Raw genomic sequence first — 27,854 nt, 5'->3', positions numbered from 1 at the left:
GGGCTCCTCCCCCGCGCGACCGGCCGCGGCCCGCTTCGGAAACCCCGCCCCGCCCCGCGCAGGCGGGACGCCGCCGGGCGCGCCGGTGTGTCGTCATGAGCGTGCGCCGCAGCCCGGGGCGGGGTGAGGCGGGAGCGGCGGGGCGGGGGGGGCTGCCCGGGTTTCCCTCCTGGCGGGGCCCGCCGGTAGCGGCGGCAGCGGCAGGAGGATGCAGAGCGTCATCAACACGGTGAAGGGGAAGGCCCTGGAGGTGGCCGAGTACCTCACCCCCGTGCTGAAGGTGCGGGGCTGGCGGGGTGAGGGGAGGGCAGGGCAGGCCGGGCCGGGGCGCTGGAGCCGTGCGGGGCGGCCCGTGGAGCCTCCCCCTGGGTGTCACCCCCGGGCCCGGGGAGCGATGTCGTTGCGGCGACTTGGCGCCGCCGGCGGAGGGCTCCGCGGCTTCCCGGGCGCCTCAAGGCGAGGTGGTGCCGGGGCGGCCCCGCGGCGGCGAAGCCTTCGGCCTGTGTCCCGCACCGGGGCGGAAGGGATGGAGGGAAGCCGGGCAGGAAGGAGCTCGTGTCCCGTTCGGGTTGGGAGTGCTCCCCTGGGAGCCGCAGGCCTCCGAACGGCGGGCGTTGCTGGTCCTGCTGCTCGAGAAATGCCTTCTGCGGTGCTGTCTGCTGTCAAACTGGCTTCAGCCTGCTCTCGGGAGTGCCTTGTAATCGTTATTTTGGATAAGAGTGCAGCTTCTTCAGCTGACATTTAATAAAAAAGCCACGTGTCCATTTTATGAGCTGATCTACAGTTCTGTAGCCCAGGTTACTTCCGTATCAGCACTACTGTATTAATACAGCATCTCTATGTCAATGCAATCCTCTGTGCGCTAAAGTAACTGTGAATAGTAGAAATGGGCTGTTTGTTTTTTTGATTGCAACACTGTTGAGGTGACCAACACATTTGTTCTCATTCCTTTTATCGTTGTTGGGTTTTTTTGTTAGAAACAAATTGCAAGTCTTTCTCTGCAGTTGTTACACTACCCCCCCATTTTCTGCCTTCGGTGTACAAATACTTTTTATGTAAAACCCAGCTTTGTGTGGGAATGCTTGGCTTGTCAGCAGCTCTTTCTCTACTGATCTTCACATTTATTTTTCTAAATTTTTGAAAAAAATAATTGCACTGTAATTGTTGATGACAACATCTCTGCCTGTGGTTGTGTGGTGTGACCTGTATGCCTTGTACTCTACAGCTTAGATCTTTGGGCAGAAGATGGTGATATACGATTATTAACTGAATGTGTTCTTCTGTGGTATGTCATATGCTCTTTCCTGGGTAGTGAGCCTTTCTAGAATTGCCCACCAATGTGACATTTATGGGCTGCAGTAAGTTGTGACATGGAAAGGTGAAGTGACTTGTTTACCATAGGAAAATTGCTGTTGCACAGCTGGTGTAATAGTAGAGGAGTTCTTGTGTGCAGCTGTACTATTGGAAAGAGGCAGAACCTCCTACAAATGTGAGATGATAACATGTATGTATTTTCCTCTTAAAGGGATTGAAATAAATACTTCCAACTTGGTCACTTCAGAAATAAATTAGACATAGGTTTCTCGCTAGCTTACATACCACAGAATGTACAGAGATGGAAAAGCAAACTACTTACTCTCAGGGAACAGGGATGGATGCTTTAAAGTTTCCTTATGTAATTCCAGAAGCACAAGTTTCTGCATGTTTCCTGCTGCTTAGAGTTCATTTTCAGGTTATGTATTAAGTTGTTTCCACTGTGGTGTTTCATAATGCATTAGTGGGAATTGTCATTTTTACAGTCATCCAAATTGCTAAATTAGAGTTGTTTGAGTTTCTTTTATTTCTGTTAACTAGCAGCATATAGTGATGTTAAGGTGTTTGTACAGCTGCTGTTTTGTTTCTTCTTAAATCTCTCTTCTTTAGAAATGGGGATGAAAGTAAGTAGTCAGTGATTTTATGAAACAGGTGTGCTCATTTCATTTCACATAGCACAGATGATAGCATCAAGCATAACTAAGTTCCGCAGTAGCTGCTTTTCTTTAGTGCTTTCCTAATGGTTTAATGGGGTGAAGTTGTAGCCAAAAGTGATGTACTTTTCAGTTGCTGCTTTTAGTCTTGACAGAAAAAAGTCATGAGCCCTTTAGAGCAGGAATTATTCAGTAACTGATCATGCAAAAACTTGAAGAGTGAGGTATGCTGTGGTTGTAATTGTGTTCTTTTTAAAAATCCATTCTTGGATAGCTCTAATGCTGGGGAGCTCTAGTTTTCCTTGGTGCTTAAGGCTTTTCTGAAGAAAAAAAGCAGTTAAGTTTGAAGCAAAATACACTTACTCTAGATAAAAATGTTTTGTTAAACTTAGTAAATGTCATCTTTAATGCAAAAGTACTTCATTTCCCCAGTAAATCCTGTTGCTGCTTGTCGTCTGTTCTCCATGAAAAACACGAAAACATGAGAAAATCAAAACTGTTACCATGGGGTGCACAATGAAGGCACAAAAATGGATACAAAAAAACTTAATAGCTAAGCATTTCTGCGTAACTTTTCCCTACCACAGTCCATTTGGTCATTCATTTCATTACCTTTCTTAACTGCAAAGCCTGGTATTGATGCATTGCAGGGCTGTTCAGTGCTTAGAACAAGGCCCAGACTCCTGACTGTGAGGATCACTGATTGCAGCTGGTTTCCTCTCTTACTGACCAATGTGATACTGAGTGCTGTGGATCTTTTCTTTATTATTGATATAATTAGCTGTGGAAAAAGAAATACTTTGTATATGTGGTATTTGTTCATAGTACCCCACATTCTGCAACAAGTCATTTTCTTCAGCCTTGTATCATAGGATATGGAAATAAGCTGCCTATCAGCCCTGGCAGAGGTTGCCCCCAAGCTGATTCACAGATCTCTGTGGACAGAGCTTAGTTCCAAGACAAAAGCAGATTAGATGTTTTTCTTGCCTGTAAAGTGAGGTACTTAGATTTTTCAGTAGTTCTCAAAATTTCTAAACTTTCTTTATTGCAGGAGTCCAAGTTTAAAGAAACTGGAGTAATTACACCTGAAGAAGTAAGTATTTAGAAACTTGAAAAATGTGTTTTGAAAGTAGTGTAACTTTTACTCAAATTTAATGTGTTCATCTCAAGCACTTAATGTCTTTGCCAACTAATAATTGCTTCTTGAAACAGTTTCCACAAAGTGAAAGTTTTAAATGGCCTTTTTACGCTACAGATGTAGATGAACAGAATTCTCTTGAGATGATTCTTGACATCTGAATGTGGTATGCTTTCTTCCTATATTATGCCATGAAAAGCTTGTAAGGAAGCTGATGCAGGGAGCTTCCATTTGTCATGGACTTCAGGACTAAGACAGGAATATACTTACTTCAGAGGTCTTTCCTGTAAGCAACTCAAAGGGGATCTTTATCTTAGGAACAGTCTTTGCTTACCTTACTTCTGCTTCCTTCCAGAGCTCTGGCTAAATCATTATGTGTTTGTCCACACCAGTGGATTGTTGTTTTTTCCTCCTCTACTCTATAGGCTACTTCACGCTGGTTGTATTTTGGATTGCTGCCAAGCAGTTGTAATAGTCGGGGACTGCTGCAAAGAGAAACCAGCAGGATTTTTTCTAGAATAGCAAAAAAACTGATTGTGCTATTTCAACCTCCTCATTCTGCTTTTTCTCATATTAACGTGCTACTGTTCTAAAAATACATTGTCTTTACAGAGGTATAAGAAAACAGTGTTAAGACTGTTAGGTAAAATGAAAGAAGAATGAGACACAATGCACAAATGTGAGTATGAGATGAAAGAAGTAGTGACTGATGCAGGCAGATAATGTGGGCAGAAGTATTTTTCCTAATGTTGGCACCTGGCACTTTTCTGCTACATTGCATGGCAAGCAAGCATTTATGGTTTCTATGGTCAAGGACTGCTGAGAAAAACAGGCTTAGCGACATGGTTATCTGCTATTCTGATAACCATTCAGATGTGTGTGTGTGTGTATTAATGTTTATAGTATAAATATGTAATATATATTACATATAAAACAGCTATAGCATAGGAAGTGCAGATAAGTGTTCTACTAATGCTTAATCCTTTCTTGATCTATGGGAGAAAACTTTGCAGTAGTACTGAAAGAAAAGGTACTTCTGGAGAAGGTAGCAAGAACTACACTATGTTAAGTCAGTAAGAGAATTTGAATAGTATGTATTCTCTGTATAAAGTTAGATCCTTCAAAGCAGTAGTCAAGGGAGTAACAGTTGTGCTTCAAGATTGTTTTGTTGTTAAACTTAGATGAGACGGGAGCATGGATCTGCTGATTGTCCCCTTGACAGTCTTTCCACTTACCTGATGATTTTGCTCTTTATTTAGTAATGACTGTGAAACAATAATTGAGGTAGTCTATAATGATGCCAGGATGTTATCTTTGAATAAATCTGAATTTTTGGGGTAATGAATCTGAATTTCACTGTATTTAAGTCTGAAACTGACTATTTTGTACACTGTGGGATTTCTGTGGCATGTCTCTGAAGGCAAATCAGTTAGCTGAAGATGACACATTAACCAAATTCAACACCTACTCCCTCCTTTCATGTATCTCTGTACTTGTTTTAATTTCAAAAAATTCTTGCCTGTCATAAGTTCTGACTAGTTACTATCTCAGAAAGATAGCACCTGTTTTAATTTTATATCTGAGTACAAGCAAATCTTAACAAATCATCTTCTTTTAGAAAGTTGTCCTAAAATTGATCTCATGCCGTTTTTGCAGTATTGCCTCAGGTATGAGATAGCATTAGTGCTTGAGAAATAGAAAGTGAAACCGGCTAGATCAGTTACGCTGCCTAAACTGAATAAAATGCAAATGAAATTTCAATTATTGTTTTAGGTTTTTGCCTCTGTTAGACCCACAAAGAACACTTCTAATGTTTTTCATCTTTAATAACATATTTTAAAATTGGTACCACAGTGTTCTGATTCCTGGAACGAGGAATTTTAAATAATTCTGGACTTTCATATGCAGTTACTATGTAAAGGCTAATGACTTATAAAGTTTCCACCTGTATAGGGAGGGATTGCTGTTTTCTTTAAAGTGAAAATTTCATTTTTGCTGGAGCTGTTTATTCAAAAATAAGTGATGGAAGCACTTTTGCGGAGGTTAAATCTGTTAATCAGTATGCACTGTGTGTTGTCCTGTTTTCCACTGCGCTGATATGCCTCACTTTGGAGGACATGGTGAGAAAATGGCTGACATGCTGCAAGCCTGTTTGGTTATGCTGCAACAGCTGTTAGTCAACTACGAAGTACATTGTTATAAATTGACATTTTAAGGCACGAAGGTAACTAAAGTAGCTACAGCAACAGGTGTGCACCCGTGTTTTAAAAGTAACTGGTGCAAAGATCATACAAATCTCTGTTTTTTAATTAAAGTTTGCCTTCCTCAATTTCTGTGTATAAAAAAGAAGCCCAGTGGGTTAGACTTTGCTGGGTGAATTTTGAATTTGTACAGAAGTCGATCGTGAGTTTTCCAGTATCATGTTAATGTGTGTGATGTGTTTTTTATAAAAGCCTTTATGTCTGATACTACAAAAAAGCAGAGTGAAGGTTTTTAAAAGCTACTTCTTCTGAACAAAGTTATGCATGTTTTCAATGTACTAAGTACTGGTTTATCCATATTTAATTAACAGTGATGAACTATCATAGTGATGGTCATTACTTAAAATGTGTACTATTTTATTCTTCTGTGCAGTTCTCTCACTGATTCAATGAATGTCATTCTCACTTTTTTCTTCCTGCAAAATTTTTTTGAATGTTGAAAGATAAGTAATTTTTACACTAAGCTCTTCATTTTCTTTGTAAAACTTCGAAGAGTGGTAAATAAAAGCAGTTTCTTCATCGCAAAGTATAAAGTGTTACTGGGTTAACAAACTTTTTTGCTTGTTAAGAGTGATGTGCAGTACCACAGCTTTTTAAACTTGAACAGAATTTGCTGTTGTGCTTAGTATGCATTTTCTTCAAGTGAGGTGGATTTAGTTTGGTTTTCATGGTTAGCTGAGAAATGTAATTCAAAGAAAGCCTCAAACTGCTATTAAAAAGTTATTAGTTACATAGTTAATCTATCAAAGGAAGGTGCGACTGAAATATTAATATTAAGAAAAACAGGAGATAATTTCCTTATGCTGTATTTACCAGTACTTTAATTTTTTTCCTCCTTTAACAGTTTGTTGCAGCTGGAGATCACTTAGTTCACCACTGTCCTACTTGGCAATGGTAAGTAGAATGAGAAGAATTATAGAGAGCTAACATCCCTACCTGTGCTTTGATGCATGTCCACTGGATACAACTGTATAGTTGTCTTATTTCAGAATAGTACATAGACTCTTTCAGTAGAATTTCAGCTGTTTTTGTGATTAAGCTGTCTTTCAGTCAGGGAGGGTTTCTTTATTGTTCTGTGTAGCAGCAATGGAGATGAGGATTTGTTTGGGAATTTGTTTGTTTGTTTCCCTAAGGCTCTAGAGGAAATAAGCTGATACATATGCTTTCAGTGCTTAAATGCAGTAGCAGCCTGTCTCCTGGAGCTTGTCTTGGTGATAGAAAAAGCAAAGGCCATTTGCAAATGGAATTGCTAGGAGGTACCTGTAACTGATATATTTTAGATCAGCATTTCTTAATTAAATTTGTTCGAGTTGTCTGGCACCAGATCACTTTGAGCAGTGCTTGCCCTTGGAAATCCTTATCTTTCATGTACAATAAGGGTGCAAATAAGGTGCTTCTGCATGTTTTACTGGTGTCTTGTAATATAAAACTAATTAGCTAGTACCTTGATGAATATTTCCTGTGCAGTTGGTTTAATCAAGGTTCTTGGCTCTGTACTGGGCTGTGAAGAGCTGAAGGAGAATTATTATGCCTGAATAATTGTTTCTTGCCTTTTTACTGTCTCCTTCAGAGAAAGCGTGATGTTGAGTCTATGTGCTAGCAGTTTGGAACAAGCTATTTAAAACACTACTCTTATTTCAAGCCAAAAACAACTTGAAAGTGAAAGCAAGTGCTTGAGTAATGTGAACTTAGGAAAGGTTACTTGAGCTGTGGTGAAAATGGGCAGGTCTTATATTTCTAGAGGTCTGTTTCTGGCTTTTTCTGAAGTGTCTTTCTTCAGAAATTCAGGACTATGTTGTTGCTGATCCTAGAAAATTTCATATAGACTGGATTGTTCTATCAACCTATCTTTGGTTGGCCATCTCAAAGTGAAAGTAGTTTTTAAAGCAGAAAGTACTTTAGATCCAAGACTCCATAGTTTAGGGGTGGTCAACCTTTTTTATCCCATACCTATATCAAAGTCTTTGTATAGGAAGAGTAGTCATAGCAAACAGATTCTGAGAAAAATACAAGAGGAGTATATAAAGTATTCCTGATATATGTTGAAAATACAAGGGTTCTTTTGTTTGCACATCTTCAAATTCTCAACCCTTCTATGGTGCACTTCATTTTACAGGGCTTCAGGAGAAGAACTAAAAGTCAAGGCTTACCTGCCAACAGACAAACAGTTTTTGGTAACTAAAAATGGTAAGGCTGAAGTTTAAATATAACTAAGTGTTCTGAGGTTTGATAGCATGTTTGACTGTTTTGTCAGCTCTATGGATTGTCTGTATTGATGGGAAGCAAATATCTTACACTTTGGATGCTTTGACTTTGCAATATGAAAGAAGTTCTTCTGGCATATCTAGAGTAGTTTCTTAGACCAGCTTTTAACAGGGCTTTAAACTAGTAATACAGCTTGCCATGATGAAGTAGAAATTAAGTTTAAACATTACAGACCTCCTTGTCTGTATTTCTGTTTTGTGTCCTTCAACTCATATTCATTGCCTAAAAGGAAAATACATGTATTTTCCTCTTCCTTTTGGAAAAGGCTATTGAAGTGTTCCTGAAGTGTTTTTCATAACGACACTGATACTTCTAGTTCAGATATGTAATTAATGTCCCTATTGCTGTCAATAACAATAATATAAAATATAATTTTAAATAAAATGGCACAACCATGGGGAAAAAAATTTCTCAAAAGATCTTATGTCAAAATGTGTCAAATATAATGCCGTTAGATGAACCTTCGGTACTAAGAAGAGATTTTTACCTGCAGTGGGTTGCATTTTATACTTAGCTTTCACTTGCTGGCTTTTGCTATCATGTGAAAATGCTTAGAGTAGTGTTGAACAAACTTTCCTGAGATGGTCCTGATGGTTGGATGGCCAAGTGATCTTCTTTGTCTTCCTCCTCCCCCACTTCCAGGGTCCCTCACTGCTCTGGTTCTTCTAGATCACATTTCAAAATAATGTTTCCTGCTGATGGTGAGACATTTGCCTATCACCTGAGTACAAGCTGTGAGCTGTGGGGGAGGCCGTGACCTAATTTTGGAAGTCTTTGAAGGACTTCTCTTCATTGTGACTTTCATGCCCCTTATCCCTTTTTGAAAAGTCTAGCAGAAATTTACAAATTCTGCACTTCATACAGCAGGGTGGGGTTTTTCTCCACATTAGTATAAAAGAATAATTTTTTCATAGTCCTTGTTTATGATGTTGGAGAATTACTGTTTTGCCTTAATCAGATCCTTGTTCTTTCTTGGATTATTTTCTGAAATCTATGTGTAAATCTGTACTTCAATGGCTCTGTAACGTATATAACTGAAGTTATTCCAAATAACACATTCATTCTAACCACTTCTAAACTTCTGTATGTTGATTTGTAATTAAACATACCTCATTTTGCATAAATAGCTGATACAAACTTAGCAGAATTCTGAAGGCAAATCAGTTTGGTAAAATGATGCTAATTCAGGTAAAGTTGTACTTAGTCTAAAAGTTGTTTTGTAATTTGAAAAAAACTAGTAAGTTGTCTCCAGTTGTTAGCAAATGTATAGGCAGTCTAAGGAGACATGAGAAGTTAATTCCTTTCTAATCTGTAAGAGGTTGGATGAAAGTCTTCTAATGACCTAGACAGGCTGGAGAGTTGGGCAGGGAGAAACTTGATGAAATTCAACAAGGGCAAGTGTAGAGTCTTGCATCTGGGGAAGAACAACCCCATGTACCAGTACAGATTAGGGGCTGACCTGCTGGAGAGCACTGTAGGAGAAAGGGACCTGGGGGTCCTGATGGACAGGAGGATGACAATGAGCCAGCAGTGTGCCCTTGTAGCCAAGAAGGCCAATGGCATCCTGGGGTGCATTAGAAAGGGTGTGGTTAGTAGGTCAAGAGAGGTTCTCCTCCCCCTCTATTCTGCCTTGGTGAGGCTGCATCTGGAGTATTGTGTCTAGTTCTGGGCCCCTCAGTTCTAGAAGGACAGGGAAGTGCTTGAAAGAGTCCAGCTCAGAGCCACAAAGATGATGGAGTGGAACATCTCCCTTATGAGGAAAGGCTGAGGGAGCTGGGTCTCTTTAGGTTGGAGGAGACTGAGGGGTGACCTCATCAGTGTTTACAAATATGTTAAGGGCGAGTGTCAGGAGGATGGAGCCAGGCTTTTTTCAGTGATGTCTAGTGATAGGACAAGGGGCAATGGGTGCAAACTGGAGCATAGGATGTTCTGTGTGAATATCAGGAGGAACTTATTTACTGTGAGAGTGACGAGAGCACTGGGACAGGCTGCCCAGAGAGGTGGTGGAGTCTCCTTCGCTGGAGACATTCAAAACCCGCCTGGACACGTTCCAGTGGGATGTGCTCTAGGTGATCTTGCTCTGGCAGGGAGGTTGGACTAGATGATCTTTCAAGGTCCCTTCCAACCCCTAAGATTCTGTGATTCTGTAATGGATAAGAGAAGAAAGAACTTTTAAGGCCACAGCAAGTGTTGTACTGTACATTAAATAAAACATTTGGTGCAGCACATCAACTGTTTTTTTAAGTTCATGCTTCTTCATTTGAAATATAGCCTTAGGTTTCCTTAAATAATTAAATATAAGAGGCTAAACATTTCAGAAGGCTTTATAGGATGATTTGCTCCAACCTGGTTTTGTATAAAAAGGCTACATTAATTTTATTTGGCAATTTTTTGCAGTGCCGTGCTACAAAAGGTGTAAGCAGATGGAGTACTCAGATGAGCAGGAAGCAATTATAGAAGAAGATGATGGTGATGGGGGATGGGTAGACACTTTTCACAATGCAGGTATTTGAAATTTTGCTTCAGACTTTGTGTTTGGTAATCTGAAACATTTTCAGTTTCCACTCTTGGAAAGTAAAATCCTTTTTTACATGTAGATGGCTGTGTACCAGTATCTAATATGAAAGAAATTACATTGCCAGCTACTCACTTGATTGGTATATGACTGCTCAGGTGTTTAACTGTTTGCCTGTATATGCCTGAAACAGGCTACATTTTAGAGGTGTTGATAGTAAATTATATCAGTATTCTCTTATTAAAGTTCTAGGAATGTATTTTTAAAAATTAGCTGCATAGTGGCTCATTCCTTAGTAAGGACATCCTGTGAAGAGAATGCTTGTTCAAATTACTTGTTTGAAGAATATGGTGGATTTTAGTAAGATTGTATGTGAAGCACATTAAGATCTTTATCTTAATTGTGACCTCAACCAACTTAATTATTTCAGTGCTTTCCATTCTGTTGAGTTGTTAGATTGAGCTAAAGGGGAGTATTATTAGAAAACAGTTATTATCTTGGTATTGGAGGTAACTGGGGGAGGGAGTGGGACACTAAAATGAAATAGGTTGGACAAGGTTTTGTGCAACGTGGTCTAGTGGTAGGGTTCCCTGCTCATGGCAGCGGGGTTGGAACTTGATGATCTTTGAGGTCCCTTCCAACATCAATAATTCTATGATATGAGTGTGAGAGGTGATCCTTTTTTACAGTAGGCCCTTAGATGAGCTTGTGTTTATAAAGAAATCTAAAAATTACTGCTGATGTGAATCTATCTCATTAGCTTTTGTAACAAAAGAGCTTTTCTTAGCTTTTATCATTCCTTCTGTTCTTTTCTAAGCATTGGCAGTTGTATTAGTTTTAATCTGTTTCTTCATGATCTATCATGAATTAATAAAATTGTCTTGCAATAATGTTTTCTTCAACAATTCCAAATCTAGAAGGTACTCCACTCAGTTTTTAATTTATTTGCTATATATTATTTTGCTGCAATGTGGAAGAAGTTCTCCAAATAGTTCAGCCAGGCTGAGGAGAAAAAGGGGGAGAGAAGACGCCTTTTTTTCTGTAGATGTACATTTTTCATCAATGGCAATTCTTAAATGTATCATAGCTCCTAATAGAACATCCCACGCCAAAGAAATCATTTGCTGTAGCTTTATATATCTTTGAATCAAGGATGCGTTTGCCATCCCTGCTGTGCGTAGGCTCCTCTGCCAAGTTTTTCTTTTTAGGCTTGGCTGGTTTGGACACCATGCGGTGTTAGCACAACTATAAGACTTTGACTAGACCTAGCCAGATCTCCAAACACTGCCAAAGGAGATTAAATCTGTTTCCATACATCTGTAGAGATGTCCTTTAAGACACCACTTTTTTCTGGTAGGGAGAGGTTGTGGAGTCTCCTTCACTGGAGACATTCAAAACCCACCTGGACACGTTCCTATGTGATGTGGTCTGGGTGATCCTGCTGTGGCAGGGGGGTTGGACTGGATGATCTTTCGAGGTCCCTTCCAACCCCTAAGATTCTGTGATTCTATGAAATGTATGTAAATTATCACACAGCCACTAGAAATGCATTGATTCCAACTAGCATTCAACTGACATTGTTTTCTTTAAACAGTTATTTCTGATGAGCAGTTACTTGATTCCGGGTTAATTCTCTATTATGATAGAACCTATTTTCAGCTGAAGAGTTAAGTAGATAAATGTATTGTGTCAAAGCAGTATTGTCATGTATTCTGACGAGTACCGGATGAGTGCTGCAGTAAAACTAGAAAGCTAATGGGGAGGAACTTGAGAGTTGATACTACTGTGGTTTGGGATTTTTTTTATCCCCACTTCCTCTCAGCTAAAAGCATCGAGTGTTCTGCTACATTATGCTTAGTCATGGACACCTTGCTTTCAAGATGCTCAGAAATATTCATAGATGCATGTCTTCCATTATTGTGACATGAGAGCCTATCCTGAACTCACTTTTTATGCCAAAATTCCTTAAAATAAAAATCAGAATTACTTTGCAGTGTTCCATCAACAAAGGTTGTGTGACGTGCAAGAGCTGTGCGGTTGTGCTCTGTGTTACTTGTATGGTGTGTTTATGAATCTCCAGCACCAAGGATGCTACCAATACCAAATAAACAGCCCCTCAAATATCAAAATTGTTGTGAAGTGTAATTTGGAAAGATCATATGCTGCTTTCTGAAATCTTTATAACCTCTTTCTATGCTATTATGTAACAAGCAAGCTTTTTTTAACGCAAACCTATTCAATTAACAGGTATAGTGGGTGCAACAGAAGCAGTGAAGGAGCTCGCCCTAGACAGTAAGGTACTTGTTTCTAAATTTTCTTCTTGCTTTATTACAGCATCTAAAGGTAATGGAAGTCTTACCTGCAGCAATCTATTCCTGCCTGCAGAAGATTAAAATATACTTTGTTGCTAGGTATGTTGCAGATATACATTGACCTTCAGAGCCTGTGACATTAGTCAAACCATGTACATCTCCTTATTACTATGTGTTTACTGAGACAGTCTTCTTTTTGAAATGTCTTTAGCTAGTGTGGTCTTGTGCTGGGCTTCTACAAACTGAAAATGAAATGGTTTTCAGTGATATCAAACCTTTTTGTCTGAAGAAACTAAGGTTGTCAGATTCAATGCAAAGAAATTTTTAAATGGAAAAGTAACGTAGGGATGTTAAGATATATCTTCATAATCTGTAGCTACTGCAACTAGAGTTTTAACACATTTAGGTCCTGTTTGACAGGCTTGTGCCCTCAAGTGTAGAAGTGCTAAAACTGTTTAAATATATGTGCTTTGATGTCATCAGTTTCTGCACATTTCAAAAAAGTCACTTTGCAGCAGGAGCCAGATCTGAACTGTAAGTCCTCAGGAAACTGAGAACGGTTGGAAATACCTGTAATGGAAATGTGTTAGTTAACATGTTTAAAATATGTGGAGAAAGTAAGAGACACAAAATGCATTCAAAGATGAATTGGTTGTTACAGTGGAGTTCTAGCTGTGTGCTATGAGAGTTTATTAAACCATGCAGGCACAAAGCTTTGAATTCTAAAATTGAGGAAAAGGAATGGGCTGCCACATGCTACCACACAATTATGAACAGCTCAAAATGCTCTTGATATGATGAACTGTGAAATACATGTATTTCAAGCAAGACCTTGCTGAACATAATAAAAATAATGCTTTTTCACAAGTCAGTAATATAAGAGTGGAAGAACACTCTAATGAAATCCTAAAGGTGATCAGTATTGCTGCAGAACACAATACTTGCAGCATGATTCGTAACTGCTGTTGTGTGTTATGAATTGGATTTCACATCTAATACATTGTTATGTAGAAAAATCTGCAGTACAGTTGTTGTACAGTACTTTTGTACAGCTCTTTTCCTGCTAAAGTTCTGTTTGCCAAAACACTTCACAACTTAGTTTATTTCTTCTTTTGGTGTTTGCTTTATTGTTTGTTGTTGTTGTTTTTTTTTCAATGAGGAAACCAACCACCTCATGCTTACAATTGGAGCAGCTTCTAATTGTCATAGTTATTTGGAGAATTCTACTGAAGTCTGTGAAACCTGTGTTAATTGAGACCACCCCCTTCTGAATTTCACTAGAGTTGTGTGTTGCGTTCAAATGCTGTGCATAGGCCTACAATGCCCAAAGTAAAAAGTTGGCTGAGGGCTTTTGCCATACTAATTTCTGATGGACTGTGCTTTCTCAGACAGTTATACCAAAATGTGGTATCTTTTGGGACTCTCTTATGTTTTAAAAATAATTGTGGAACTGGATGACACTCTTAATCGTGTTGTTTAGTTTTAGATAGTCCTGCAAGGAGCAGGGAGTTGGACTTGATCATCTTTATGGGGCCCTTCTTTAATTTCTGTGTTAACTGCTGCACAGTTGAGGGTTAGGACATACAGAGTCTTAGCCTACATGTTTAGTCATAGCTGTTTAAAGTAATTGTCTTTCACTTGAAATGTGTGGATTTTTTAGAAGGAAATTATTGGCATGTTTCTTCTTCTTTGCTTAGGAATTAAATCATTCCACATTACAAAATCACATAACTTTTTAGCAGATTTTTAAGGTCTTTTAAAATAAGCTGGGTTAATAAGCAAGTGTTTGAGTTCAATGTAGTCCTTAATATTGCAGAAATTATTTTTTTCTGATTTGCTGTATGTTTTGAGTTATACCTTAAATTTGCTGGGGCTGTTAAGCTGTGTAGATGCAGCAGTCTTTAAAGTGCTGTTTTCAATTTAACTTCTAAAGGATAACATAAAAATACCAGAATGTTCAGCATCATGTGAAGATGACGATGATGAAGATGAAGGAGAAGCTGCAGACATGGAAGGTATTTCCTTAAATTGGGTGGGTCGTGCATTATTACAGGCCTTTTGCTAAAGCAGTACGTTCTTAAGAAACACTGCTCTCTCTTTTTGTGGAATGCATGCTGAAATATGCAGCAGCTATATGTTCTTTATTATCTTGTGTGTGGTTTTATTGATGAATGTTTAATTTGTGTGCCAAAACCTGTGTGATTGTTGCTGACTGGGAAGTTAATTTGAGCAGCAGAACAGATTCAAGCAAGTACAAATTGGATATTTATCACAGCTTACTTCCTGCTTCATACCCATGCTTAAACTCAGTCTGCATACTTAAAACCACTCAAGGCTTGTTCGTCATGTACTTAGTGTAGTCTTGGTCAAATTTATATTAAAAAAGGTATAGTCTGGTTTGGGGATGGGAAAGTCTACCTCAATAAAACATCTTCAAATACATGTAGATTGTTTTAAAGGAGCTGTTTATGAATGAGAAATATGATGACTAGCTACAAGCTGAACACAGAATTTTATGGATCTTCTTTTCAGAGTATGAAGAAAGTGGGCTATTGGAGACAGATGATGTGAGTGAACAGTTCTCAGTCTTGTCTGTTACAATGCTTATCACCAATATGAGCACAAGCAAAGTGAAAATAATGTTGACGAATGGCTGTCATACCAAGCTTGTTATGAGCAGTGGGTCTGCTGAGCCTGATTTGTCCCCTGCCAAGCTACAGCAATAACCTTATCTCTTAAGTCCTCAAAGACTAATCACAGTAATTTTGCTTTTTGTGCTGATCCTTTTTGCTCTGCTTACACATGGTGCTGTATTCACAGTGGTTTTTCCTGAGGCTTACATTTGGAGGATGAGTGACTTATAAGTTCAGTCTGTTAGACTGATACCCCAAACTGTCATGAGAGAAAACAGGGCATTGCTATTTGTAGTACTCTGCTATGGTCTTTGTGAACCTGCATAAACTGAGATCTTTGCCTTCTGAGTTCCACTGGAATTGTCTGTTGGGTTGAAAAATAACTGGTGAAGGAAGGGAGAGGGAGGTGACAGTGTAATTGCATGTTTCCTTAAGAAATCAAACTTTAAAAGCATAAAAATTGCCATAAAATTGAAAACAAAAACCCCTTGGTGGGGGAAGAACTGGTACTCGTAATTTAAAGAAAGAAAAAAACCCAAACAAAACGAAAAACCGAAACCCAAAAGCCTATGCTTATTTTTAATGCTTACTTGAGAGCATTCCTTTCGGTTTTACATCTTTATGTAACTACTTAGAATGGGAGAGGAGGGAACCCAAGCAAGACTCTACTAATGTTGTTATTTTTACCCTGAACCAGGCAACGCTTGACACAAGACAGATGGTAGAAGCTAACAAAGCTAAAGCTGATGTTGGAGGGGAAGATGCTATTCTGCAGACTAGAACTTATGACCTCTACATCACATATGACAAATATTACCAAACTCCAAGGCTGTGGTTGTTTGGATATGATGAGGTATAGCTATGTTGTTTTTTTCCAGTTCTCTGAAATTAGACTCACCATGTCAAATAGGCTGGGTTTTTTGGCTTATTCACAGTAGAAATTTAAAGGAAAAAATAATGAGAAAACCATTGTGCAGTCTGGGTTGTAATCAGGATTTATGGTACTTGCAGGAAGTAGGACCGACTTTACTAAAAATTGTACTTGGTAGCCAAGAAGATTTGGAAGGAAGGAAATTGTGATCTGTTGTTTGAGTTTCTGTAAGCTCTGTAGAGCTAGTAATAACCCCACTAAACTTCATCAGCTAAGCAGGTATGTGTTTTCCTGACCTTCAGAGGGAGAGGAGTAGATAAATTACTCTTCCTTTTAATGACTAAATTTATTGAGTTGAAGTTGGTTAGGGCTTACGGTTCAAATACCTAGATAGTTCTCAAATATATTGACTTTACAATTCACCTTGTATATTAAAAACAAAATTCTGTATTGTGCTATTTCTACACCTTACTGATTTTAACACACTTGGTTCTTTCAGTGTAACCTTCAGAACTGTTGTATATCAGATACTTATAATTTATGGTGCTTTGTCTGTTAATGATGTTAGAATCTTTTGCTCCTTCTCAGTAACTGTTTATTAATAATGCTTTTTTTCTCTTATTCTTTTTTCTTATATAGCAACGGCAGCCTTTAACTGTAGAGCATATGTATGAAGATATTAGTCAAGATCATGTCAAGAAAACAGTGACTATTGAAAACCATCCTCATCTCCCTCCACCTCCCATGTGCTCAGTTCATCCATGCAGGTAAGTCTTTGTTTCTGGTCTGATTCAGAATGCAGACACAAGGCACTTCGCTGGTCTTATTAAGGATTTGTTTCAGGTTTTCTGGTCATAAGACCACTATGGCAGCCAACTGTGGAAATACTAGCTTCTTAGGGAGTATGAAAAGAAGGTGCCAGTGATTCTCTGCAGTCATTCCAGTGCAGTGTCACAAGTGTATTCTGCAGTTAGAGCAGTCTTCTCTCTGCACTGCTTGCTCTTCCTCCACTTCAGATGGATTCCAGAAGATGGCAGACTACTAGAACTCTGTAAAAGAAAGTTCTCCTGTACTTTATTTTGCTTCTTTTTTGGGACAGTAAAATGTATACTTTGGGAGCAGAAAAAGCTATTTGGACATGAAATAACCTTTTTACTTTGTAATAACTACCTTCTACTCCCCCAGAAGTCCTTGAAATTTTACACTATGTAGGGGTCCTCTAATTCCCACATTGAAATACTTGTTGAACACAAGTGCAAAACACACTTGTTTTTAGGGTCTTTTCTGTTGGTTTTTCCCATTTCTCACCCAAAACGTAGGGAGTCTGTAGTTCAACTAGCTGCACAGATATTTTTATAGGTCTTTGAAAGGTGCCTTTGATCTTAGATGCAGGCCCTAACATCCTTTTAGGTGTCTTATTGATACAGAGCCAATATCTTAAACAGCGTAACTCTTCATATTCTTGATAATATGAAGTACTTAGAGATATTAATTGGGTTTTTATCTTATTATTTTAAAAAAGACTCAGCCTTTATAGTCTTGCATGTGTTTAGAGGGGCAATCTGAACTTAATATTTTTAGGTCTTGCAGTTTCTTTTGATGTAAGAAAACACTTCTGGGATCCATGTCACTAGCTGAGGTGTCAAATAGTCAGTTTGTTACTGTTTTGCAGACTCCAAAATATTCTTGTTTCTGATTTAGGAATTATTTTATCATAAGATTACTCTTAGGAAGGGTATACCATTCTTTAGAGAGAGAGCAAGGGAGCTTTGCACCAAGTAGTTTATGACTACTCAACTATCCAGCAAGACCAAGTGCAAGGTCCTGCACCTGGGTCAGCACAACCCCAGGCACAAATACAGGCTGGGGGGGAGAATGGCTGGAGAGCAGCCCTGAGGAGAAGGACTTGGGGGTGGTAGTTGATGAGAAGCTCAACATGAGTTGCCAGTGTGTGCTGGAGCCCAGAGAGCCAAACACATCCTGGGCTGCATCAAAAGAAGTGTGGCCAGCAGGGCCAGGGAGGTGATTCTGCCCCTCTGCTCTGCTCTGGTGAGACCCCACCTGGAATACTGTGTACACTTCTGGTGCCCTCAGCACAGGAAAGACATGGAGCAGAGAAGGGCCACAAAGATGATCAAAGTGCTGAAGCACCTCTGCTATGAAGACAGGCTGAGAGAGTTGGGGCTGTTCAGCCTGGAGAAGAGAGGCTCTGGGGTGACCTTACAGCAGCCTTCCAGTACTTGAAAGGGGCTACAGGAAAGCTGGGGAGGGGCTTTTCACCAGAGAGGGTAGTGATAGGACCAAGGGTTAATGGTTTTAAATTGAAAGAGGGCAAATTTGGGTTAGACATCTGGAAGAAATTCTTTGCAGTGAAGGTAGTAAGGTGCTGGAGCAGGTTGCTTAGGGAGGCTGTGGAAACCCTCTCCCTGGAGGTGTTTAAGGCCAGGTTGGATGAGGCTTTGTGCAGCCTGATCTAGTGTGAGGTGTCCCTGCTCTTAGCAGGGGGGTTGGAACCTGCTGATCTTTAAGGTCCCTTCCAACCTTAACCAATCTACTTTTGATCTTATTATGAGGATATATATATATTTGTGGGCTTTGAAAATCTATCTCTTGTTCTAGTTCACAGTTCTGCACCTACTGCTTTCACAGAATCACAGAATCACCAAGGCTGGAAAAGACCTTTAAGATCATCAAGTCCAGCCTGTGACCTAACACCACCACATCTGCTAGACCATGTCACTAAGTGCCATATCCAGCCTTTCCTTGAATGCATGCAGGGACAGTGCCTCCACTACTTCCTTGGGAAGTGCATTCCAATGTCTAACCACTCTCTCCCTGAGTGTCACCGTTTGACTCAGGTCCGACAACAATGCTCTCGATCCCCTCCCCCCCCCACCCAGTCAGGGAAGGAGAGAGAGAAAAGGAGAGAGACTTGGCTGGATTGAAAACTAAACTACACAGCTTTAATTAAGACACTAATGAATCACACAAGAAAATATATACAATTATATACAGATATATTCAGATATGGGCAAAAGCCTCTCGCCTCCCCCCACCCCCAGCAACTCCCACAGCACTCCCCTGAACTGGCAAGAGTCCCGAGAAATCCCGGAGCCGCTGCTGGAGAAAGCAGAGAGTTATGAGGGTCAGGAGAGCTCGAGCCTAAGGGTCGGCGGTGATGGATGAGCAGAGTCCTCCCCGGACGCCGGCCATGGACGGAAGAGAGCGGCGAGAAGAAGGAGGAAGCTGTCTTCTAAGATCTCTGTCCTTCCTCTGAGCTTACGTAGATATATGGAATGGAATATCTTTGGCCAATTTTGCTGTCTGTCTAACTCAGCCTCCCACGGGGGGGTCAGAGATCTCCCCATAGTGTCTGAGCCGGCAGAGTGAAGGTGTAACCTTGAAGCCTCAGTAGTTAGAAAAACATTCCACTGTCTTATCAGCCTAGCAGAACACACAGTTGCTAGTTACAAGAAAGCTTACTGAAGGAAAAAAAAAATCAGTGAAAAGAAAAATTGGCTTAATCCTGGCTAAAACCAGGACACTGAGGAAGTACTTGCTAATATCCAACCTAAACCTCCCCTGGAGCAGCTTGAGGCCATGCCCTCTTGTCTTGTTGCTAGTTGCCTGGAAAAAAGAGCCCCCACCTAACTACAACCTCCCTTCAGGTAGTTGAAGAGAGTGGTAAGGTCCCCCTTGAGTCTCCTCCAGGCTAAACAACCCCAGCTTCCTCAGCCTATCCCTATAAGATTTTCCCTCTAGTCCGTTCACCGGCCTCGTTGCTCTCCTCTGCCCCTGCTCCAGCACCTCAGTATCCTTCTTGAAGTGAGGGGCCCAGACCTGCACACAGTACTCGAGGTGGGGCCTCACCAGTGCTGTGTACAGAGGAAGAATCACATCCCTACCCCTGCTGGCCACACTATTCCTGATACAAGCCAGGATGCCATTGCCCTTCCTGGCCACCTGGGCACACTGCTGGCCCATGTTCAACCAGCTGTTAACCACTACTCCCAGGTCCCTCTCTGCTGGGCTGATCTCCAGCCACTCTTCTCCCAGCCTGTAGTGCTGCCTGGGGTTATTGTGGCCAAAGTGCAGGACGCTGCACTTGGTCTTGTTGAATTTCATGCCACTGGCCTTGGCCCATTGACCCAGCCTGTCCAGGTCTCTCTGCAGCTTCTTCTTACCTTCTGGCAGATTGACACTCCCCCCTAGCTTGGTGTCATCTGCTAACTTACTGAGGGTGGACTCAATCCCCACATCCAGGTCATCAATAAAGATGTTGAATAGGACTGGGCCCAGTACTGATCCCTGGGGAGCACCGCTGGCCACCGGATGCCAGCTGGATGCAGCTCCATTCACCATCACTCTCTGGGCCCGGTCATCCAACCAGTTTTTACCCAGTGAAGGGTGCACCTGTTGAAGCCGTGGATTTGCCAGCTTCTCCAGGAGGATGTTGTGGGAGACTGTGTCAAAGGCCTTGCTGGAGTCGAGGTAGACCACATCCACAGCCCTTCCCTCATCCACTAGGTGGGTCACCCAGTCATAGGAGGTGATGAGATTAGTCAGGCAGAACCTTCCTTTCCTAAACCCATGTTGGCTGGACCTGATCCCCTGGTTGTCTTCTACGTGCTGCTTGATGGCACTCAGGATGAACTGTTCCATAATCTTGCTAGGCACTGAGGTTAGGCCGACAGGTCTACAGTTCCCTGGATCCTCCTTCCAGTCCTTCTTGTGGATGGGCGTCACATTGGATCTGGTTGGCATTCCTGGTGTTAAAGTCTACATTAACATAATAGACCTGTGAAAATGTTAGTCTGGCTGCTCAAGAGTAGTACAGGAAGCAGAACTTAGAAAACTGTTAGGAAAAGAGTAAAGAGTAAAACAGAAAATGGCAAAAGGCCTCTCTTAGTCTGTGGGAACACACATGTTGAATACTGCAGTACAGCTCTGGTCATTTGTACAGTAGTCTGTCAGATGAAGGAAAACTAAAACCAGAGAAGATACAGAGGGGTTGTCTGGAATCACTGAGGTTATGAAGCTTTTTCCCATAAGGAATGATTCAGTAACAATGGGACCCTTCTGCTTTGGAACAGAAAGCTGAAGGGAGGGAGTTACAGTTTCCGCAACCTTCATCATAAATGGCACAGAAGGTGAAGTAACAGGTGTTCAGTTTTTTCTAAAAGTAGCACTGATGGCATTAAATACTACTCACTGTTGCTATATTCAAAGTTAGGAAAGGAATTTAACTCTGCACACAGCACATAATTAAACTAAATATTTATTTAAGCAATATGCTGTTAATGAAAAAAACCTATCCAGAGTTGTTAAAAGTGTAGCTATCAAAATACTCCAGAATTAGGAAGTCCGTGGGTTGCATACTGTCAGAAACTAGTACTACTTTGGGGGAAGCATTACTAGGTGCTTGCTCTGGCCTCTCTCTTGGGCATGTACTGTAAGATAATCAGCAGGATGAGGTAGACCTTTGGTTTAATCCAGTAGTGTATTCTTGTACCTAATGTAAACATATCAGTCTTAATATGTCAACCTGTTAGTGACTTGGACTGTCTTAGTGTTTGCCATCTGAAGGGTTTTGGATGAAAAAATGAATGCAGCTTTTTGTGCAGCTAGTCTTTTTGAAGGAGTGTCAGGTGAGATTAATGTAGGATGAGTTAAGAGACTGATTAGGAAGATAATTAATAGACAAAAAGGGAAGAAAAAAAAAAAAGGCTGAAGCCAAGGATTAATTTTGTGATTGCTGGAAGCCCTGCTAATAAATTGGTTTGGAAGAAGCTGCTGTTGATAGAGGGTAGGAGGAGAAACACACGATCTCCGAAGGAGCAAAGGTGACCAGATGTTTGGGCATGACAGATGTCACTGACTAGGTTGTTTTTTATACTGGGCTGTGGATGCAGTGTAATGTGCTTAATTTTGTGAACACCTTTGTAGAGTAAGAACCAATTTAATGCTAGTCTGTGATTGACAGCTCTGTGTGCATGTTTTGACTACTTCCTCTGAAGCCAGTGAAGTGTCAAAGCCTTTGTTATGTAATCCACATCTATACTTGAAGAAACGGTTTGCATCATGGCACTTGTTCCACTTGGTCTTTTAAGTACTAAAAAGATTATTGATATCACCACGAGACAGATTAGTTGGTAGTCTTAAATGTGTAGGAAGCTGTCTAATCCCTCTTAAAAAGCAATCTAGCTGACTGGCAACTGCTTAACACTGGAGAGGTTTGAAAAGGCCATCTTGAGACTGTAAAGAAAGATTCTAACAGCATATCTAAAATGATCATCGAATTATGTTCTCTTACTCTCCAAGTGGAGCTTTTCTATTTTCTGAAATCGGTACGGCTAACAGCAAGATCTGGACTTCTAAAGTGAAAAATAATAGCTAAAAATGTTGTTTTGTTTTTAATTTGACTAGGAAGTACCAGTGTTTACCTAGCTGTTCTGCTGTTGCTTCTTTGCACATTAGAAGAATTGTGTAATGTAAGGTATTTGGATGGTCCTAAACTTATTTGGCTGTTTCTTGTGACGTGTATATCCCAACATGGTACGTCACAGAAAGGAAAGAAACAACAGCCTGGTGCTGGTGTCAGCTACATGGGATTGCTTCTATTTTCAGTAGTTAGCTGAAACTGTTCATCTTGCAGCTTTGCTCTAAGTTTTATTTCTTGTCAGCATTTTTATGGTCCTGGGAGAAACACAGTCAACTTCCTCATTAGTTGCTGTAAACTGGTTTAATCACAATTCTCAACTTTTTGATGTGGGTATTATGAAGGGACTATCACAATAGTTAACTACTAAACACATTTACAAGTAAGTCTGATTTACTTGCACTAATTCCAAGGGCTTATTTGTCTCTGTTTCAGAATAAATTGTGATAGGCTTCTGAACTCTCTTTCTTATATACCCTATTAATATCTGCAGGGAAGTGAATAGAGGCAACTGCAAGGATCAATGAATTACAGATTTTAAGGTTAACTGATTGTTGCAGATTCTAATGTTTCTCCTAATGTTGACATTTGTGGGTTTCATTGTCTCCTTGTATGTGAGCAGTTACAGATATTTAATCGAATTCTTAGGTAATTTTTTTTTTTTTAAAGTAGCATGCCCTAAAAAGTCTTGTATTTTACCCTATGTTATGGAAGCTTATAGTTGTCCACTATGCTGAAAGCCCTGTGGAAGGCCTTTTATTCCTATGAACTGCAAGGGAGCAGCAAGTGGGGGGGGAATGAATAGTTTCTGGTGTTGGTTGTTTTTTTTTCCTCATGTGTCAGGAAGGCTTTTATATTTTACTTTTCTGGTGGTGTAACTTTCTCTTCCACCTGATACTCAGATAATGTCAGCATGTCAGCTATGCTAAATTCCAATACGAAATTAAAAACAAATATTTTGACTGACAGCTTTGGACTTGCAAACAGAATTCTTTAATCTAATTAGAGAGATTTAATTTTTTTTAAGTTACTGCCTTTTACAAGTTCTGTTCAGAGTAGAGTATCTGTTTTTTCTAATCATATACTTTTCTGTGTATTTAAGTGCTGAAACAAAGAAAAAAACCCTTTGGAGCAAAAAAACCAATGTTTTGACAATATTGAATTTGGAGTGAATTGTAATGTGTCTGTGCAAAGACCAGATTTTTTTAATCATTTTATTTATTGAAGATGCCATTAAATGTGTTACCAATTCTTTCAGGTTGGACTTATGATTGAGATAAAGGTTAAAGGCAATATGCCCATGTGTTGTGTCTGTTTAGCAGCAAAACTGTACAAAGAATTTGAGGAGGGGTGTTCTTCAGCTGGAAGCAAACATCCTAATGAGAGCGTAAAGGGTCATCCAATCAATCTGAGAAATCAGTTTCTTTCAACTTATTTTTAACCCCTTAATACATGGTCTTAACTCTGTTTATCTCAATTTATTTTCAATAGGATCGGTAGTATTTCTGATTTTGAATATGAATAGTAACTCATATGACTGGAACTACCTTGAGAGTGGGATATACCAGAAAGTAAATTAGGTGATTTTTAGTAGATGTTTTAAGTGTGTGATCTATTTGATGTGGTCCACAGACAGGTCCTGGAGCAAGCACTCTCGAGCATGTAGTGTGTTTAGTCACCTTGAATTAATTTATTTGTAGGGAACCTTTATTCAGAAGTAAAGAAAAATTGAGACTTCTAGAAAGCAGGATATTTTAGATGGCATTTCTCCTGAAGTTATCTAATTTCTTTCCATTGGGGCTATACATACTTCATATTAATTCCTCAAAATTTTCTTATAGAAGGAAACTGAGAACAGGAAACAAACTTTTAAAAGTTCATAAAGCACCTGCAAACTTTTTAATGAGTAACTGTAGGACAGTAAGAATGACCATGAAGAATATCTAACTAGTCCTCAGAAAGCAGAAAAGAATAAGTGTCATTTAGATGCATGAAGTTGAGGCAGTATCCTGTTAAAGGCTTCTGGTAGCTGTAGAGTGACCTGTATTTTGTGCCAGTACAGAAAATAGTCCATCATTACAGACGAGGTCACAGCCAAAGTTTTGACAGGTTCTTATATAGAAGCAACTGGCCTTGGCACCTGATACAACATGTGTTCTGTAGGGACATCATGAGGATCCGGATTGGGAATCAACTGTTGAGGGTTAGCTGATTTCCAAAGACCAATAGCACAGCAAATGACAAATGCTGACCTTTAGTATTTCCCCAGACTTGCAGTTCCTGTTTACAATGTATCTTGGTAACTTTGCAACAGCTTCCTGCCTTGTGTTTGCAGTCTCAGGGAGCGTGATTAATATGTGACATCGCTGATAAGGTTTGCCTACAGAATCATAAATTTAAAACTAAGTAGGAGTATAGATAAAAGTGAGATGAGTTATACAACCTCGCTGTTTGTGTTAAAGATATATAAATAAAACATCAATTACCATGCAGTAGTGCTCCCCTCTGATTTTGTATGTTCTTCTTTGCCTGGTTTATAGGGTATAAGAACTGTCCTGAACACAAGAACATTACTTTTGAATTGTATCTGGTCATGAAAAGATTTGAAGTCTTCATCGTTGGAGATACAAAAACCAGACCAGACAAGGTCCTGAGCAATCTGTTCTGGTTTACTGCTTATTGAGCAGGGAGGTGATGATGACCAGTCTCTTCCAACCTTAGTTATTCTGTGATTTCATGTTATATTCCCAGGATCAGCTTTGTGCACAAATGTTTGTTTGCTTCATATTAGGTCACGTATTTCACTGACAACTTAAGGTCAAAACACAGTGACCTGAGGAAATGTTTGTTCTCTCCTGTAGTGCTTACAATAACAGAGTAACAAGAGAGAAGCAGCTGGCTTGTGAACTGGCCACAGACCCTGAGTTACAACTGTAGCCAGAAAGGTTTCAATATCCTGTCACTCTTGAGAGCAACAGTTCAGAATTTCTTCAGGGTTGGTATAGCCTGCCTTTGTAGAAAACTATGGATTGTATAAATCTTTGATACTTCATAAGCAATGAGAGTGGCAGGGACAACTAATAAGTAATTTCTAGGCATCTTTTTCAGGGGTCAACTGGGAACTTCTAGTGGCTTGCTGCTGGTGAGGATTACTTTCTGGGGGTTTACCTAGTGGCTTCTGTGGCATTTAGGAATTAACAACTGTAAGCAGTATATATTGACTCTCATTATAACACTCAGTCTACACAGTAGCACAGAACATCTTTCTCTTTTCCTTGTGAATGTAAAGAGCTAGCAAATAATGTTACATTCATAACTTAATATTAACTTTCCATTTTTGTTCAAAGTCTTTTTCCTTAGTAAACTGAAAGCTTCTTCATGCCGTTTCTGAAGCCAATGGTCCAAAAATGTTTTATTTGCACAAAACTCAGTGTTGCTGAGATGGAGTTACTTACGGAGTTCCTTAAAACATTTTCACTGTTTCTGACCTCTTTTTCAGGCATGCAGAAGTGATGAAGAAAATAATTGAGACTGTTGCAGAAGGTGGGGGAGAACTTGGAGTTCACATGTATCCTTTTTCATTACTACACACTATTCTTATAGATTTCTTGCAGTGTAAGGGGCTGTTTTCCTCAAGTATTCCTGAACAGAAATGCAATTGTCTGTGAAATCAGTGAATGCTCTGGGATGAGCTGCTTCGTGCAAACAAACTCTCTTAATCAATAGTTGGAGGGAGGGGAGAGTGGCAGGAATAACAGGGAAAGTAGGTAGGATTGAAGGGATAGGATTGAGCCCTTGTGTGTAGGGGTGTGAAGGAGGTAGCTGTGAGTGTGAAACAGATGCCAGTGTAGGAGGATGAGGCTGAGAGGTTCATAGACTCTGACTCGAGTGTAATTGCTCCTCTTGGTACAACAGCTTCTGTATTAGATTTGAATCTGAGATTTTTTTCTGAAAGGTGTAGAGGTGCCATTATTCTTTATTCCACATGGGGGAAGAATCTTGGTAGAACATTCAGCTGACAAAAAAGCAATGAAAATTACTGAAACAGTTGTGAACAAAGGCCTCACGATTAGAGTTTTCATTTGACAAGGTGACTGATCTAGTTATGCTTTGTAGTAATTCATAATCTGCTTCTGACTGAAGTAACCTCTATGTTAGAAGCAAGTGTGCCCTTTCAAAATAGTGTTCTAACAGCTTTTGCTGCTATCAGACAAGAAAGGGGGGATTCCTGAGCACCTATAGCCCCTGAAGCAAACATTTGAAGTTGAGCTAGAAAATAACTGTTCTGACAAGGCAGATCAAGTCTCCTACACCTCCATAGGTATAAATAGCTTTTTTTTCAATATTTCAATTACTTTTTTTGCTATTGCTAAACAAATCGAGGGGGTTTTATAAGGCAGTTTCTTCCCTTCTTATGATATCGTTTTTGTTTGTCAATACATGGTCCATGAGTCTGATGTTTCATAATAGGTTTTTCTTATACCCAGTAGCAATGCAACGTAATTATCAATTGAAAGTAGTGATTAATCTGAATTTTTCAGTTCTCTGCCTCAGTCCCAGGTGAACAGATGCTTTAGTTTATATATAGTCTAGACTGTAGATTCCAACATGCACTTGAAGGTGATGTATGCAAGGGAAACCACAAAGGCACACTTCTCATTTTAGCAAAGATAATCATGGTATGTCAGTGGGATTCTAAATGTGTCTGTGGTGTTTGTAAAATTTGTTGACAATAACTCCTGGTTCCCTTCTTTAACTTCAAAGGTCTGTATGTTTGGGCAAGCATCAGATGTCATTACCAGAGTTCTGCTGTATTAATTTTCCCAGTCTAACTGCATAATTGCTGGGTGTTTTTTTCCTATTAGCAAGAAATACTGTTAAGCAAACCACTGAATGTGACCTCTGCTTTGTTTTATGGGATTTCTAGCTATTGCACGTTTTCCTTAACAAGAAACTCAGGTACCTTCTTATTTTCTTGAAATTTGTACAGGCAGTCATTCCAACGATAGAATATGACTACACAAGGCACTTTACAATGTAACTAAAATAAGAGATGGCCTCCTCTGATTATCAAATATTTTTTTAAATAACCCATCCATGTGACTTATACAACATTATACACAATTTCTGTAACTAGCCTTTTATCAAGTTGATGCATTAAAATAAAATGTTCCATTACCAGCCTTTTTAATAAAAATCTTTGTGTGTAATATAAATAAATTACTTTCATTCCTATACAGACACTGCACTAGGAGGTGGGATTTTTGTGTGCATAATTCCTTAAATTTCTTTTCAACAGAAGACTATTTTTGTCTGTACTAGAAGCTAAAGTTTATTTTCTTAGTAAAATCATGATATGTTTGGCTTCTTTATTGTTTCCTGAAAATGTGATTTTTTTTAAAAAAATATTTTTTCCCCTCACATTTAAATTCACTTTGAGACCTATATATTTT

The 27,854-nt window shown here is 39.7% G+C and overlaps 1 protein-coding gene and 1 long non-coding RNA gene across 2 annotated transcripts in view; one reads left to right on the top strand and one right to left on the bottom strand.

Moving 5' to 3' along the window:
* Positions 1–27,854, bottom strand: part of LOC127380607 (uncharacterized) — a 462,715-nt gene that overhangs the window by 148,413 nt on the left and 286,448 nt on the right. The window lies entirely within an intron of this gene.
* ATG3 (autophagy related 3) lies at positions 135–27,598 on the top strand. The gene is made up of 12 exons (XM_051609793.1): positions 135–280; positions 3,019–3,060; positions 6,211–6,260; positions 7,483–7,553; positions 10,029–10,136; positions 12,394–12,443; positions 14,392–14,473; positions 14,991–15,025; positions 15,789–15,944; positions 16,602–16,729; positions 25,901–25,969; positions 27,361–27,598. Exons 1-12 carry the CDS (start codon positions 209–211, stop codon positions 27,440–27,442), a joined length of 945 nt encoding a protein of 314 aa, XP_051465753.1. The 5' UTR covers positions 135–208; the 3' UTR covers positions 27,443–27,598.

This window comes from Apus apus, chromosome 1, assembly GCF_020740795.1.
Source record: "Apus apus isolate bApuApu2 chromosome 1, bApuApu2.pri.cur, whole genome shotgun sequence".
NCBI lineage: Eukaryota > Metazoa > Chordata > Aves > Apodiformes > Apodidae > Apus > Apus apus.
Note: the sequence above shows the minus strand (reverse complement) of the source record. Positions and strands in the feature narration are given on the sequence as shown.

What these genes read in the sequence shown, in the direction of transcription:
- ATG3 (XM_051609793.1), top strand. Translation starts at nt 209, where the DNA reads ATGCAGAGCGTCATCAACACGGTGAAGGGGAAGGCCCTGGAGGTGGCC. An exon ending in AGACACTTTTCACAATGCAG is followed by an intron (nt 10,137 to 12,393) that starts GTATTTGAAATT and finishes TTCAATTAACAG; the next exon opens with GTATAGTGGGTGCAACAGAA. An exon ending in TGCTCAGTTCATCCATGCAG is followed by an intron (nt 16,730 to 25,900) that starts GTAAGTCTTTGT and finishes CCTCTTTTTCAG; the next exon opens with GCATGCAGAAGTGATGAAGA.